Source organism: Tamandua tetradactyla, chromosome 2 (assembly GCF_023851605.1).
Source record: "Tamandua tetradactyla isolate mTamTet1 chromosome 2, mTamTet1.pri, whole genome shotgun sequence".
Classification (NCBI taxonomy): domain Eukaryota; kingdom Metazoa; phylum Chordata; class Mammalia; order Pilosa; family Myrmecophagidae; genus Tamandua; species Tamandua tetradactyla.
This window is the reverse complement of record NC_135328.1, coordinates 144,115,111-144,132,753: the sequence shown is the minus strand read 5'-3', so window position 1 is coordinate 144,132,753 and position 17,643 is coordinate 144,115,111. Positions and strand designations below refer to the sequence as shown.

At 37.4% G+C, this 17,643-nt stretch overlaps 1 protein-coding gene across 14 annotated transcripts in view; it reads left to right on the top strand.

Moving 5' to 3' along the window:
- Positions 1 to 17,643, top strand: part of SYNE1 (spectrin repeat containing nuclear envelope protein 1) — a 536,476-nt gene that overhangs the window by 216,730 nt on the left and 302,103 nt on the right. For all 14 annotated transcript variants that reach the window (XM_077149294.1, XM_077149293.1, XM_077149295.1 and 11 more), the window contains exons 33-42: positions 1,591 to 1,818; positions 2,215 to 2,313; positions 4,214 to 4,401; positions 4,811 to 4,934; positions 7,642 to 7,808; positions 9,946 to 10,099; positions 11,228 to 11,856; positions 14,001 to 14,180; positions 15,937 to 16,087; positions 16,484 to 16,642. In XM_077149294.1, the coding sequence (XP_077005409.1) occupies positions 1,591 to 1,818; positions 2,215 to 2,313; positions 4,214 to 4,401; positions 4,811 to 4,934; positions 7,642 to 7,808; positions 9,946 to 10,099; positions 11,228 to 11,856; positions 14,001 to 14,180; positions 15,937 to 16,087; positions 16,484 to 16,642 (2,079 nt within the window). The remainder of the gene's footprint in view (positions 1 to 1,590; positions 1,819 to 2,214; positions 2,314 to 4,213; positions 4,402 to 4,810; positions 4,935 to 7,641; positions 7,809 to 9,945; positions 10,100 to 11,227; positions 11,857 to 14,000; positions 14,181 to 15,936; positions 16,088 to 16,483; positions 16,643 to 17,643) is intronic.

Sequence of the window (17,643 nt, the reverse complement as noted above, 5' to 3'; positions counted from 1 at the left end):
GGCCTAATAGATTCATGTTTTGTTTCCAGACAGAAGACTGTATTAAAAATATGGTTAACACTTGTTATCATAGTGCTTTCACTTTCAAACAACCTTTAGGACTAAAATTAATGAAGCATTTGCATTTTTTGACAATAAATACGCCAAACTCAATTTTTATTCTTCATTACACGCTATTCCAAATTCATTGCTAGTCTTCCTAACTGATAATTTCTAGAACCTATACTGGGTTCATCTTCCACCTTCTTTTCTTGTGTTGGGTTTTATTTTCCCACAATACAACATATGATTGTGCATTTATGAATTTGTCTATGACCTATTACTCTGAGAACTAAGAACTTTGTCCTAAACGAAGATTGTTGCACTGATATGTTGCAAGCATCTGGAATGATTATGGGCACATTGTAGGGCCTAAAATATATAGTAGCTGAATTTATGACTACATTTTGAAAAAAATAAGATCGTAAAAAACAGCAATGTGAAGTCAGACTGTATTCATGTTCGAACAGCACATATCTGTTAGATATGCTGCTGTAGTTCAGGCATATGAAAAATAAAGATAAATGAGTGGTACATACATGGCTCTTATGTAATGTAAATTATTTCTGACTATGTTGTGTCTAAACAGACTTCATGCTTTTTTTCCCATCTAATTTGACTTATCTAAATATTTGTTTAAATATTTGACTTTATTGTAATTGAATGATTTGGCCCTTTTTCAGAGAAACAATTTTCGTTCTCTGATATATAAAAAAAAAACCCACTGTATTTATGGAAGACATTTCCATATACCCACCCTCCTCTCGACCCCCTCCCCCCATCCTTGATGGCTATCAGTGACTTTCAAGTGTTGCTCAACACATAAAAGCTCCTTTGTGCACTAAATTAAAATTACCACATGCGGATGTTTTTACCGTAGAGTGCATAAACTGATGAATAAAGCAATGGATCACGATGTGGGTGCGCTGGAACGCAGTATCAGCAACACCCCTAATTTGTTAGAAATGAAAATCTTTGGGCCCTTCCTCAGACTTAACTGAATCGGAGTCCTTGGGGATGGGGACCAGTGATTCTGATGTATTTTAAATTTGGAAATCACTGGCATAAAGAAATGGGTGCTAGTTCTGAAAAGACTGGTTTTAGATAGGAATCAAATTCTAAAACATACTTTAGCTTAGTGAAATATGAAATAGCTAATTATATTTTAGAGAATTTAAATTAATGCCAATATTAGCATTCCTATAAGTTATTGGAACACACTGTTTCCCTAGGTTGGTTGATTAAATGCTAATTCCATAAGCAGGGTAAGTCTCTGAACCTTACTTTACCGCAAACAGGAGTAGTTATTTCTTTCCACACTCAAGCCAAAAAGCAAGACTACCCTTAGTATGTAGTTTGCATATTCATCCTCCCCAAATAAGATCAAGAAAAACACCTGGTGTTTGTTCATAGCTGCTCTAAGGTTCAACTATGTTAAGATGTCAGTTGAGGAAAATTGCCCTGATTTTCTTTCTCTGCAAATAATTATACCACTTCAGAAAGGCAAGTGTGCTTAGCCTGCATTGTCATTTTTCTTGTTTTCAATATTAGATCTCAATTCAGGAAATAGAAAGTAAAATCAACAGCATTCTGGGCTTAGAAGAAGAAGCTCAGTCTTTTGCTCAGTTTATTACCACTGGAGAATCTGCTCGGATCAAAGCCAAGTTGACCCAAGTAAGAAGGTACTGGGAAGAACTCCGAGAGCATGCACAATGTCTGGAAGGAACAATCCTGGGACATTTATGTCAGCAGCAAAAGTTTGAAGAGAACCTTAGAAAGGTAGGAATTGGTCCGTGCCTACTAAAGCTACCTTTGTCATATTGCATTCGTGGCAAAATGAAAAATGGGGTCCAGAAATAGTGGAACGAGATAAAAAACAATTTACCAATAATCTCCCAAACATCAAGGGTAATCTAAACTAATAATTATTTATATGGCTCCCTTTTTTGAAGTAATACAAGGATGTCATTATGCATTGTGCTCAGAGAAGCATTGAAGCTTAGTTGTATTCCTTTTAAGTAATGGGGCATGTTGATTTTATATATTTTTAAAAAAACATTTATCATGACATTGAAATCTATCCAAAAGAAAATAAGCATGCTACTTCCCAATAACAGTTTCTTTGCCTTGATATATTTTTCCCGCCAATAATTTTACATTTCACCAATGTTTTAGATCCAACAGTCTGTGTCTGAATTTGAAGATAAACTTGCTGAACCGGTTAAAATATGTTCTTCAGCTACAGAAACATACAGAGTTCTCCAAGAACATATGGTAAGAGCATGCGCCAACATTTTTACTTATCAACTCAGAAATTTGATAATTACTTCTTGAAGAGAAAACGTAATAAATAATTTGAGGAGAATTAAAATAAAAACATTTTATGTTCTGAGCAATTACATGGAACAAATGTATCAACTTCATATAATGCAAGCAGTATTACCATGCAAATAAGTTTTTACAAAAACTTAAAGGAACATTAACTTTAGATGTGTTCTTCTCTTTTAACTTGAATGTGCGACATTTTCAGATTACAGCTTCAACAAACCCTTTCTTACTCTGTTGCCTCTTGCCTGCATTTGACAAAATTTAATGTGCAATAAAAATATCTGGATAACAGATTTTTAATTTTAACCCACCACACTCAGATGTTTGAAGAGTATATCCTCGCTGGTGTCTTTCCAAGCTACAATCTGGTCCTTGAACTGGTGAACACTGAGAGATCTTCAGCAAGGCAACAGATACTTCAGGGGAAGGAGCTAAGAAATGCAAAAGGGAACCATGTGTTAATTAATTGAAAAAATATATATATTGTATCCCTGTTACATGGGCCTATGTGTTTATATGTACATAATGCAGAGAAAGGCAGCTGCAAGCTAGAAACTAATAGATTGACAACTAGTATCTCTGGAAAAGAGACTGCAAATTTGTATTGTTAGAATATTTTATAATGAGAATGTAATTTTTGTTTTACTTATGTCGTTTTTAAAGTTACAGTAAAATGAGGAAAAGAAGATAAATTGAATTTGATGAAATTACTTTGACGGACAACCTATGAATAATTGAGTACCAGATAATGTAGCATTCTATTTCTTCTGATATTTAGATTTTCTAAAGCAAACTTTTTCTCTGTGTTGATATTTCGATCTGTAAAATGGTGATAATGAGGCAACAGGCCTCTTGGAGTTCTTATGAAATTTAATTATGCGAACAAATGTAATGTACACAACACAATATTTGCCACCTAAAATGCACCCTATTTTTATTTTTATCATTGATTCCTGACAGCAGCTAACTTGGCCAAGGTTCTTACTCTCTATATTTTTATAAAGATTATAAGATGTTAACATGTTGCTTTTGTAAATTAGGAATATCTTTTTTTATAAAATGCTCACATATTTAGCATAAAAGTAATAATAATTTTCATAAATAATCTGAATAGTTAACAGAGAATTGAAATTATCCAAATGTAAAGTAAAAGAGACTGATTTTGAGAATAGTCTCCCCAGTCTCAATTTTTACTTCCGTATTCATGAAGTAACTTTATCCTCATGTTCACCATGTCTTACTGACAATCATGGACAAATCCATTTTTTAGATATGATGGCTGCTTGTGACAATATTTTTTTGGTGATATGCCTTGAAGAGGAAAAATAAGTCTTATTTTTATTTTTAAATTTTATTGTGCTAACATGCACGTAACAGACTTTCCCACTTTAACCATCTTTAAGTGTACAGTTTATCTACATTAATTACATTGTCAATATAGTGTTATCATCACAAACATCTGTTACCAAAAACTTCTCCCATCACCCCAAACAGAAACCCTGTGCCGTTTATCGATGACTCCCCATGCCTGTCCCACAGCCCCTGGTTACCTCTAATCTACTTTGTCACTATGAATTTGCCTGTGTTAGATATTTCACACAGATGGAAGTAAGCAATATCCGTCCTTTTCTGTCTGGCTTATTTCACTTAGCACAATGTTTTCAAGGTTCATGTATGTTGTAACAAGTATGAGAACACCATTCCTTTATGTGGTTGTGTAATATTTCATTGTATTTATGCATTCGCCTGTTGATGGTCACTTGTGTTGTCCCACCTTTTGACCTTAGTGAGTGGTGCTGGCACTAACCTGAGCCTTTTTTTTGTTATTCCTTGTGCACTCCGCTAGGATTTCTGCCAGGCTCTGGAGTCTCTGTCCAGCACAGTCTCCGCATTCTCAGCCGGTGCCCGCAAGGTCACAAACAGGGACTCCTCTGTTCAGCAGGCTGCAGCCCTACAGCAGCAATATGAGGGGATGCTGAGCAGGGCAAAAGAGAGGCAGGCGACACTAGAGAACCTGCTGGAACACTGGCAGAGGTGAGCAGCCTTCGTTCTTGAGTTGGAAACCTGGATTTCAATAGCCAGTATTTAATAACAATGGTGGGCTAACTGTTCTTTTGATGGAAAACAATCATCCCAAATGTAAAACACATGGAACCAGGTGTCTACTATGAGAAGATCCTGTTGATTTGTGTTAAAAGATGGAGATCCCTGAGTTGGAGGGAATGCATATGTATCTTTACATATTTCTCAGATATAAACTCATGTGCAAATGCATATAAGAAAATAAAAGGTGATTTTTGCACCTTCATATCTAGGAATAGGAGAACCAATGCCTACACCATATTATGTATAATAGTTTGTGTTGGGCCTTCCAACCTCAAGGGTTTTGTTTTCTAGTATGATAATTTTGAATGCATCTATTTATTATCTCTGCTTTCTTTAGACTAGAGAAGGAACTGTCAGTCTTTCTGACCTGGTTAGAGCGTTGTGAAGCTGTAGCCAGTTCCCCAGAAGTGGGTATTTCTGCAGACAGAGTCAAAGTGGAGGGTGAACTTCAATCAATACAGGCAAGTCCAAGGGCCTCTGGGGAAGGAAAATTAAATGCTCTTTGTTACATTTGGGTTGTTAAAAACAAAACAAAACAAAACAAAATGAACAAAAAAAGAGAGTAACCCAAGACTGAAAGATGGTAATGATGAATTAGCTGATGATTATCTCTGTGATGCTTGAGAAAATCCTGCAATATGACGTCTGGCATTGGAATAAAATTAAGGAGGTTTGGAGAGGAATGAATAGGAATATAAAGGAAACATGGTTGACAGCGAGTTAATACATTTAAAACTGGGTAATAGGTATATCTGCTCTTCTTGGGTATTTATATGAACTTTGTAATAAGTTTTGTTTTTTTTTTTGAGTTCATAGACTGGAGAATTGAACCTAGGTCTTCCTCATGGAAGGCGAGCATTCTACCACAGAACCACCCAAACACCCTGTAATAAAGTTTTAAAAGAGAAAAAGAGGCAATCCAGGGTAGGAAAAAGCCACAGTAATAATTGTTTTAAAGTGAGACAGAAAAAATGAATGAATACACATGCAGATGAGAGCTAGGAAAGCAAAATATGCTGGTTTCTTCCCTCCATGAAAAAGCCAACTCTTTAAACTTTAAAGAATCTTTAAGTATTGAAAGTACAGGCAATGATACTGATATCTGGATATTAAATTGCTTTAAGTTATGATATCTGTGGTAGAAAATTCAGCAGGCAGAATTGCTGGTCAGAAGAGGCTATTAAATACCAGATTTTGGGCCCAATTTTCTCTGCACACCTTTTATAAAAATTTTAAGAAGCAGCTAGGTTTTTTTACTTCTCATAATTGTTACTCTAAAAATTCTTATCAGTCAGGGTGTGTAGACTCTGTACATATTGCTCCATCTTCGAATTTTCTCCTTCCCTGACTTTGACGCCACCCTGGAATCTTGTTTACCAAGCACTGATATTCTGCATTAACCTCCCAATAGTCCTTGCTCAGAAAACCACCATGACCAGTTACTGCCCTGATGATAAAGGACAATCGTCCATCCACAGTCTGGTTCTACTCACTTATAAATACAGTGAGGTGTTCTCTGAGGGGAAGGCACAGCTCCTTTCCTTAAAAAATGATGAGACGTGGACGTGGATGCTGACCACAAAAAGCTGTGTTGGAACGTGTCTCTGTGTGGGAAATAAGTGCTATTCAGTTGGAGGAATGAGCAAGGGCTGTGGGCCCCTGTCCCTCCCACAGACGCTGCAGCAGCCAAGCTGCCCTCCCGACGTTGTCTGAATATTGCTTTTACGTTTCTACCTCCCGGCATCAGTCTCCATTCTGCGTTGAGGTCTTCCTTGCCAACTCAGGGCAGGCAAGGGGTCCTGCTTACTCTTTCCTCTAATGCGTTAGCAATCTTACTTATAGCAGAAAGAAAGACAACATTTGATAAAGTTTACTCTGTACTATGGTTACATTTATCATCCCATCGAATCCCCATTTTATCTTTTTGATCATCGCATACGTGCTTATATGTTCTCTCTTATCGGGTTAGAACTGCAACGTAGTGCATCCCACACAGCCACACGCCTAAGGGATTCGTTGCCTGATGAAATAAGAGAATGATTGGTTTTGTTGTGTGAAAGTAAAATCAAGGATACGTAAGGCCCTCGGTGCCTGGGAATTGCATCTTCGTTATTGTTAAATATGCATTGGTTCTCATAAGCAATAGAAAAGGCAATTCAATTTCTTTGTTCTGAAGGAAATTCCACAGCTTCTACAGTTGCCTAAATTAATATAACTCAGATGATGGAAAACTGATTCAGGTTCTAGGAACATTTAAAAAGATTGCATTAGATGTGCATCAATCCAGGTTCCATCAGAGAAGCAGCATGAGTGAAAGGATGGGGGTTGGCAAAGCAAGTCCAAAATCCTTCGGCCAGCCTCCAGGCACAGGTTCAGCCGCTGTCTGCAGGTGGAATTTCTCCTTCAACAGCTCTGTTCTTAAGGCCTTCCAATGGGTTGAATCAAGCCCACCCAGGTTATATAGGAAAATCTTCCTTCTTTACAGTAAATGAATCGTAGATTTAAATTACATCTCCAAAATGGCTTCATAGCAACACCTGGATTAATGTTTGAATACCTAAGAATTCAGCCAAGTTGTCCCATAAAAGTCTCAGAGGTAAAAGACTGTCAGAAGACAAAGGATTGGGGAATGTCTGCTTCATGACATCTCAAACTCAATTCCCTCTAGTGCCCACCACCTTTCCTCATAGATGATAAAAGAACTTTTCATGCAGGTTAAGAAACCTAAATGTCAACAAGAGGGGGCTATATGGGAGGGAGATGGGATTCTTGGGGTGCTGTTGTTGTTTCTCCTTTTTGTTTTTTTGTTTTGTTTGTTTTTGTTTCTCCTTTTAAAAAAATGGAAATGTTTTCATATAGATTGTGGTGGTGAATGCATACCTATGTGATTTTACCTGGAGCTATTGATTGTTCACTTAGGATGGATTGCCTGATGTGTGGATAAAACTGTTCAAAAAATAAACAGAAAGATATAAGCGCTGGAAAAAAAAAATAGTCACAGAGGTTAAGTGGATCAATTTTGAAATCAAGTAAAAAAGGCTATCTTTCAGTCTGGGCCCAAGGACTTCCCTTTTGCGAGAATGTGAAGCTTTTGGACACCCACCACCTGTGACCCTTCCTGTTCAATCACGTTGGGTCGAGTTCTGTAATATATTCTGTTTCCCTCAGGCACTGCAAAATGAAGTTGTGTCCCAGGCCTCCTTCTACAGCGACCTTTTGCAGTTGAAGGAGTCACTACTCTCGGTGGCTTCCAAAGACGATGTGAAAATGATAAAACTGCATCTGGAGCAGTTGGATGAGAGGTGGAGCGTTTTGCCACAAATAATTAGCAAGAGGTTGGTTCTTGTAAAAACTTCCAGTAATGTTCATTTGTTTGTAAATGGTGAACATGTAAATTAAGAAAGTATAGTCTTGCTCACACTTTATTAAATTCAGTTATTCAGGGGATAATTATAGAATGGGTAAGACCATAGTTTTTAACATCAAGGTGCTCCAAGGAACGACTGTTTTCTGTGACCCTCAATTCAAAATTGAGTCATAATCTGCAGCACAAATGATCAAGCCAGTTAAGACATATGGAAGAGAGTAGGGTTCCTAATGTTTGTCCTGTTTGTTGTCCATGTAGTTTATGTACAGGAGAAAAAATGGTAACTGAGAGTTTGCATCCTATGGGAAATCATTAATATATTAGATGGAGGCAAAGATGGGTTAAGTTTTAATTAACTGGGTGACTTAATGGTTGGCATCTAGAACTTTTTAATGTGCCAGAAAGCAAATTTTCTCCGTAAATGGGTATGTGATCTTGGATGAGTCATTTGTCATTCATTCATTCAGTCAGCAAGTCATTTACTGATTTCTGCACTGAGGTGAGCACTCTTCTATGTCCTAATGATAGCAACAGTAAGCAGAGTTCTCTCTATTCTCCAGCGCATGCACTTACTCACCTGCTTATTGCATTATTCAATCAACAAATGTCTACTGAATATCTACTGAGAGTAGACATTAGACATGAGAGCCATAAAATAAATACATCCTGGTCCCTGGCCTCAAGTGAATTACGGTGTGTGTGACAATAACCAAAAAACCAATGAGAGACGTGAGCACAGGGTAACATGAGAACAGAAAGAAGGGGTGTTTGGATGGGTTCAGGAAAGGCTTTCAGGAGGTTGTGATGCCATATCTTGAAAGATGAGTCATTTTCTGTAAAATAGGGCAGGCGCTATTTCAAGAGATGGACCTAGCTCACAGAGGGGAATTAAAAGACTTTTGAAATGGCACCTGTGTAAAGGCCTTCAAAATATAATTTACATATGCAAACATAATGTAAATTTTACATGAAAGACATTTTCATGAAAGACAATTTACATGAAAGACAAGTTGGAAACTTGAGCTTTGGATGCAAATTATTGTGATGGAGATTAATATTCAATTAAGGTATTGTTCTTAACACTGGTGATGCATTATAACTTCAGATCACTTAGTAATTATCAACTTAATTTATTACAGTCACCTATGATCCCTGACCACATCCCAGGCACCTTTCTCGGTGCTAAGGATAAAGTTAATGAACAAAGCAGATAAACCCCTGTTCTCACGGAGCATACAGTTAACGTGTGTTGTGAGTAGGGGTGAGATTAATGATAAATATGTTTGGACAAATGCATAAACAGGGCAATTTCAGGTGGCATAAGGTATAAAATATAGGGAAAAAGGGCAGGACGTACTGAGTGGTGCAGTTTTAGACCAGGTGATCAAGCCAGGCATCCCTGAGGAGTTGATGTCTGATTTAAGAGGCAATTGCTGAGCAGAAGTAGACATTGTGCCCTGAGGTGTAGCATACAGACAGAGCGGTTGAAAGACCACAGGGGCTGCCTTAGTCATGAGCTGGGACACTGGGGAAACACAGAAGGTAAGAGTGAATGTAGGGTCAGAGAAATAGATTATGTAAACCACAGTAAGGGACTTTGCCTTCCTAAGTGCAAGAGGAAATGACTTGAGTATGTAACCCTGCCTGGGGAATGTCCTTATTGCACTAAAATCAGCTGGTGGATGTGTAGAGCATGGAGGTGTGGGGAGGAAGAAGGCAAGTTTAGGAGGCTGCTGGAGGGCAGGCGTGAGGTGAGAGGGCTCAGACCAGGGTGAGGCAGAATTATGGGGCATGGAATCCATCCACAGACTGTGTGTGATGGTCGGGGGTGCGGGTTCATTGCAGGACATGCTGATGCATCCTAGTGGTAGCAAAGAAATGAAGGTGTGAAGGATGACCCTAAGACTGGGTGAATGGGGCTGATATTTACTGAGATGGGGAAAACAAGGCAACAGATTTTAGCAGCAGCTGGAAAATACCCAGTGTTCTGGTTTCCCCATGTTCAACATCACTCTTGCCCTTGGGTAAGCTTATTTTCCAAAAATATATCACTAACCCTTTCTATCATCTATGGAGCGTTTTGTCTTCCACCTTTCTCTGCGTAGGATTAATTTTCTTCAGTCCGTGGTTGCTGAACACCAGCAATTTGATGAGCAGCTGCTTTCATTTTCTGTCTGGATTAAACTGTTTCTCAGTGAGTTGCAGTCTACTTCAGAGATAAGTATGATGGACCACCCAGCAGCTCTGACAAGGCATAAGGTACTATGCTTTCTTTAAAGACTGAACAATAATTGATTTATAAGAACGAACTCTTTTATTACAAAGGTTGCAGCATAAAAAAAAAACAGTTGGCAGAAATTTATCTTTTTGTTCGTACACTGATGTTTTAATAACCGAGCATATGAGGCCAGGCAATGCGTTATACAGATAAATTAAGCAGATAAATCACATCAGATAAAATAAGTGACCACTTAAGATACTATTTCTTCATAGTGGAGCAAATATATATATGTATATTTTGTATGCTGTATGGCAGGGTCACATTTCATTATTTTTCCATGTGAATATCCCATTATTGCAGCACCACTTGTTGATTTTTTGTTTGTTTTTGGGGGAAGTGCATGGAGCAGGAATCATACCCAGGTCTCCCACATGGCAGGCAAGAATTCTACCACTGAACTACCCTTGCACCCCTCTGGAGCAAATATTTTTATTATAGGAGATGGTCCTAGTATAGCCTTTCCTTGTGATCCACAAATACATACCATGCTCAGGACCAGGTATAGAAGTCTGATGAAATCAAACTCAATCCCATTATATAAGGGAACAGCCAGTATATCCCTTCCCTCAAATATGCTCAGGACATATGCTCAAATATGTTCTGAGCATATTTGACTATTCACTGGAAATAATCTGATAAATATGAGCATGTTTTATGATGCTCAGTTCACATACCAGCTGTCTGTCTTCTCCATCATGATTTTCCTCCACTATGGCACATGCACATGAGATGCTAGATTTTAAACGTTATTTTTTTGCGAGCTAGTCAAATATCCTATACAGTCTCATCCCCTTAATCTGTATTACTTTAAAGAGAAAATGATCAAGATTTGTACAGATTTTCATCTGCCTTACCCTCCCACCTCTGAGGAAATGCTAAATGCCCATCGATTCCCAAATCTCTTCCCTGTAACTTACGTTAGAATGAGCTCTATGGTGTATGTATAAACATCTTTTAAAATCTCCCAGGGTCTCGCCATAGATGACCTTTAAATAGCACTCTATCCATTACATTTAAAATATAATTGCACATCACAAATCCTGTAATATATCTGTGGCACAAGCCATACACATCTGAGGAATCAACAACCCTTGTGTTCCTTCCAGAACCACATGGCAGAAGTGGAAAGCAAGAAAGCAGACATACAGAATCTGCAAGGTCACCTGATGAAGCTGGGTTCTCTCTGCCATGCTGAAGACCTCCACCTCCTCCAGGGCAAGGCAGAAGACTGTTTCCAGCTGTTTGAGGAGGCCAGCCAGGTGGTGGGTAGGCGGCAGCTTGCCCTGTCCCAGCTGGCCGAATTTCTCCAGAGCTGTGCTTCCCTGTCAGGGTTGCTCCACCGGCTGAGGCAAACGGTGGAAGCCTCCTACAGTGTGAACAAGAAACAGTCCAATCTTTTAGAAAAGGACCTCAGTGCTGCTATTCAAGATGCTAAAGCCTTAGAATCCACGGCCATCTGTCTGGATGGCATTCTTGTGAAAGCTCAGTACAAACTGAAAAGTGGGAGCTCCGAGCAAAGGGCTTCCTGCAGAGCCTCAGCTGACCAACTCTGTCTCGAGTTAGAGAGGATCCAGAACCTTCTGGGAACCAAACAGAGTGAGGCAGATGCCTTGGCACTCCTAAAGAAAGCTTTCCATGACCAGAAAGAGGAGCTGATGAAAAGCATCGAGGACATTGAAGAAAGGACTGACAAAGAGCAATTAAAAGAACTTACCCGCCAAGCTCTTCAACAGAGGTAAGAGGGAATTGGTGTTGAAGCCCATTGTCCAGTTTGTTTTTTACTTGTTCTTAAATTTTTTCTTTGCAAAACTTTTAACAGGACCATATTTAAGTTCTTTTTTAAGAAAAATTTTGAAGACAAAATTAATTACTAATTTGACACTTCGGTGTTAAAATTTCTTTAGTTTCCTAAAGGGTTTTCCTAAGAGCCACTTGGAGATCTTATTTGTAAGAGAATAAATAGGTTATTTATTTTAAAGCAAGTTTTAACTGATAGGAGAGATTCATCTTCCGAGACAAAATGAGAGCAGAGAAGAGAGATAATAATCCAAGTTGATTTGTAGTTTTGAGGGTAAAAATAGAAGGAAATTCTCCCTGATGGCTATAAACCTCTCCTTAAGGACTGTAACAAGCCCAGTTGAGAGTGTGTGGCTGAATATTGAAGAAGAGGTAGAGTGACATAGTTCTCTTATAGAAGAAATGATACCTCAGGAAGGTGATGAGTGACCAATTGAGATTTCCGGTCACTAATTTACAGCAGAACCAATCAGCTTGACTCCCTTCACCTATTTTTAACTACTCACTGGCAGGATTGGAGGAAGCAAAGAAATGTTTAAACAAAGTTAGAATTTTGTCAGGTGAGTTTAATAAAGAAGCAAAGGCGTAGAGAGTATTTTCTTTCAGTAAATTTGAAAAGTAGTGTCTTTTTTTCCCCCTTACTGCTGCAGCCTTCTTTTAATCTTATTTCTCTTTCTTAACAGAACCTTCTTGTCATTTATGTTCTCAGAGCCACTTTCTTTTCCATTTCTGGAAGGGGCCAAAGACCAGCAGCAATTAACCTCCAGGCATCCATAACTGATGAGGTGTTCTGCTGACCCACCAAAAACATAACCATTTTCTTTCTTTGAACCAAAATCAAACATTAAGCCAAAGTTTATGTTAGAGGATAGTGGAGTTGATTTTATACTATAGACTGGGCTTCCTGAGGTTATACCCCTTGTGGGCCACTTAACAATAAAGTCACACAGGAGTCTAAAATTTGGAAAGGGGAAAAAAGCCTCCAGAGAAAAGCAGAATGAAGGAGCAAAGTCTAGTGAAAGAACAGCCTGCAAGACTCAGAGACCAGCAGAGGTACTGGGGCTGCAGGCTTGCAGGAATTTCTCTGGATTGTCTGGGCCCAGCAAACAGGATGTCCTGACATTGCTGGAGAAGGGTCCCCATGCTGAACCCTCCAGAGCCACAAAGCAGGCAACAGAAGATGCTACACTGAGTTGGGGAATTTATTAAATCTCAGCCATACCTCTGCTCCACTGCATTCAAATTTTCTCTCTGAATGAGTTTTCCTACTTTTAAGATGGAGATAACATTTTTATCTCCATCTTTACAACAATTCCCAGTCACTTTGTTTTGGGAATTAAATGAGACAATGAATGTATACTCAGTTTATAAGCTCTACGACACTACCCTTACATGAAAGGAATCAAAGAGTCAAGTGCTGCCTCCACATGGCTATTTTTTATAAATACTCAAATAATATCTGGGGGCCGCCCCTAGAAAGATCAGTTTCTCATGGTAATCTTCTTTTCAATAACATAGGTAATTTAAGCTTTAAAAATTTTTTTTTTCTGAAAAGTTCAATAAAATTAATTTTATTTTATTATTAATTTTTTTTTATATGGGCAAACACTGGGAATCGAACCCGGGTCTCCGGCATGGCAGGCGAGAATTCTGCCACTGAGCCACCATTGCCTGCCCAAAGCTAATTTTATTTTGAATGAAACAACTGTGTGATCCTTAAATATTATTTTAGATGTATGGTATCTTTGGGCCAGAAGGATTGCTTCCCAAAGTCTCTGCAATAGGTATACTCATCTATATCCTACAAGGTCAGTTCTAGTCTTAAAAGTATTATCACATCAAGACAAAGTGGAAAGAGAACACAAACTTAAAGGGTGAATAGTAGAAATGACTTCAAATGCTTTCTGAGTTGTTCTGCGAAATTAACCTTAAAAGTATCTTTATCCATTGATATGTGATAATTGCTTTGTTAAGTGTTTTTCTATCCATCTATACATCTGCAATATGAACCATCATGTGCTTGTGGGGAGGAAATGTTAGTTCACTAACGATAGTAAAATAACAGAACATTTTAATTCACAGGTTGAGAGTCTTTAATCAGTTAGAAGATGAACTGAATTCTCATGAGCATGAACTATGTTGGTTGAAAGACAAAGCTAAACAGATTGCTCAGAAAGATGTAGCATTTGCACCTGAAATCGACAGAGAGATAAATCGTTTAGAAGTCACCTGGAATGATACCAAAAAACTCATTCATGAAAAGTAAGTCCAAATTTTTCGGACTTCTTTCTTTTTGTGACATTGGTCATTGCCTGTTGATTTGTGTAGGAAAGTGATCAATAGTTGATATCTTTTTCCATCATAGCTATTCTGTATCTCTTTAGTAACATCACAAATTTAGTCCTATGGAACTTTATTGTGGATTTGGTCTCGAGATAATTCCATTTGCAAATTGGTGTCTGAATGCAGAAGTTGTCAACAGTTTGAAAGTAGAAGTTGTCAACAGTTTGAAAGTGCCAACATCAAAGTCAGAACCTCAATTATCTTTATTTTATTTTAGCATTTTTGCTTGTTTTTAATTGATGCATACGTTATATTCAGTGAATTATAATTCACTCCCCTTTTTAGCATTCAGTTCTATGAGTTTTGATTAACATACAGTTATGTAACTATCACAACTATCAAATTTCACACTACCAGTTCTATCACCCCTCAGAATTCCCTTGTGTCTTGTAGTCAGTCCTTCCCCCATCCAAAGTCTGTAGCAGCAATTGATCAGGTTTTTTTTGTCACTATAGTTTTATCTTTTTTTCTGAATGACATCTGAGTGGAATCATATAGTATGTAGCCTTTTGAATCTGGCTTCTTTTACTTGGCACAATGTATGTTGTCAAGTGTATTAGTCCATCCTCTTTTACAATTGAATAATATCCAGTGAATTGCCACTGTTTATCCATTCACCAATTGATGGATGTTTGGGTTCTTTCCAGTTTTATGACCGTAGATAAAACTTCTAACTTCAAGTGCAGGTTTTTGTGTCAACATAAGTTTTCATTTGGGCAAATTCTTACAAGTGGGACTGCTGGGTTGTGTGATAAGGGTATGCTTGACTCTATAAGACACTGTACAACTATTTTCCAAAATGGTTGCACTGCTTTGCACTCCCACCAGCCATGTGCGAGAGTTTCAATTACTACACATCATTTGCAGCACTTGATATTGTCAAGTTTTCATTTGTTAGTTAGATTTTATAATAGATGTGTAGTGATATCTCATTGTGGACTTAATTTGTATTTCCCTGATAACTAATGATAATGAGCATATTTTCATGTCTCATTTGCCATCTGTATATCTTCTTTTGTGAGTGTCTGTTCAAGGTGGCTATCTTTTGGGGGTGATTGTTTTCTTATTATGAAATTCTTATTTGTATTAATACAGCCCAAATCAAAATCTCAGGAGGAACTAAAAGAATAATTAGTACATAATACAAAAGATAAAAAATAAACAAAAAATGAAAAAAATCTCAGCAGGGCTGTCTTTTAGAAAATGGCTGGTGGTTCTAAAATTTATACATAAATGGCAGAGGATCTAGAATAGCTAATAAAATTTTGAAATATAATTGAAGGGGGTGGTTTGGTGACTCAGTGGCAGAATTCTTGCCTGCCATGTTGGAGACCTGGGTTCGATTCCCGGAGCCTAACATTGTGTAAAAAAAAAAAAAAATTGAAGGACTCACACTACTTGGTTTCAGTACACTGTTGGCTAAAGTATAAATATACAAATCAATAGACTAAATAGAGAGCTCAGAAAATAAACCTTCTGTTCATTTTCAACAAAGTTTCCAAGACAATTCAATGGTGAAAGAAGAATCTTTTCAACAAGTGGTGCCAGGGCAGTTGGACATCTGTATGCACTAAAACCAAAACAAATGAACAAACAGAAACCTCAATACATACCTTTCATTCTTCCTTTTCCTGAGACATGACAATAAATCCTTTATTTCCTTTAATCATTACAGCCAAGGTCAATGCTGTGGACTTATCGATTTAATCAGAGAATATCAGAACTTGAAGTCAGCTGTAACTAAAGTCCTAGAAAATGCCAGCAGTGTGATTGCAGCCAGAACCGCTGTAAAAGATCAGGAGGACCTTAAATGGGCTTTATCCAAGGTAATAATTAAACTTTATATATTTTAGTAGATTGCTTCAGTAGGTTCACTTTTTATCCCTAATACAATTCTCCACACTATTCTTCTTGTCGGTACTTTTAGATATGGATAATTCTTACTGATATGCACATTTTTCCCCTGGGAATACTGATATCATAAGACTCCAGCAATTCAGGAAAGTTTACATGGAGATATGTATTTGCATATTTGTATATGCTTATATATGTATGTGTACATATGCGTACATGTATTTATATTATATATACATGTGGATTGTTCAGAGCACTAATTTCTACCTGAGGCCAACCATGGATTAAATTTCTTGGGGACAAATGGCTTTACATTTTTGGCTTATCACCAATTGTTTTATTAATTAAGGAAATATTTATACCCACAGCATGAAGCTGCCAAGAATGAAATGAATGAGAAGCAGAAAGTGTTGGATAACTTTACCAGTAAAGGAAAACACTTGCTATTGGAGCTGAAAAAAACTCACAGTGGTGACTTCATCTTGGTGAAAACAGACATGGAGAGCGCTGTGGACAGATGGCTAGATGTAAGATGACCCCTGGGGGTGGAGAAACAGTTAAGATATTCACATTCCTCAATCACATTTTGGGGGCAAAGGATCATTCAGGATTGTGGATTCTATCTTGAACTTTTTTGGGCTAAGTACAAAGTGATATTCCAATGAAACATAATGTTCATTATTATAGACTATTTCTTAAAGTTTAGAAATAGTAAAAACTTACTTGCTTGCAAAAACTTCTTGACAAATTTTCTAGAATTTAACCTGCTATCTCCAGTTGTCACTAATTATAACTAATGCTTTTCTTCTCAAAACACTAGAATTATGGATAAAAACAGGAGAAAATAATCTATAAGCAGCCTACAGGATAGTAAACTATAATGTATAATAATTTAAAGTACAAATGCTCAAATTGTGTGTTGGAAAATATTGGACCTATAGTTTTCAGCCTTGGGTTTTTGTTCCCACTCTGTCAAGCTCTGTGACCATGGAACAAGTCCTTTGATCTCTCTGGAATTTTCCATCTTTACCCATAACTATTTTACTTATCTTCCAACTTGAAAATCCAGTGATTCCTTGTCCCCTACTACTATTGGTATCTTGGCTCAGAAGTTTAACTTACAGTGAGTTCCCTTACTTGAGTTAAATTACTAAAGCCAGACTTTGATATTTCTGTGCTACAAAGAATTTTTGAGCTGCAAAAAGCCCTATCTGCCTCCACTTTTAAAAGAAATGCTTACTATAGGAAGAGGAATAAGCAAGAATACTGAATTTTGAATGTGAAAAATTATTTGTTCTATGTATTTACTAATTCCTTAAATATTGTCGAATCTAATTAAGGCCTGTTTCTGTGCATCAGCATTAGAAATAAATAGTGCCTTACATGGACCTCTGTTCAGCCATACAGTGAGTTATATTATAGACATCAATAGTTTATAATAATTTTAAATTTGTATCCCAATTCACAAATGAAAATTGAATATCAAAGAAGTTCATGCAACTCTCCCAACAGCAGAAACAACTTATAT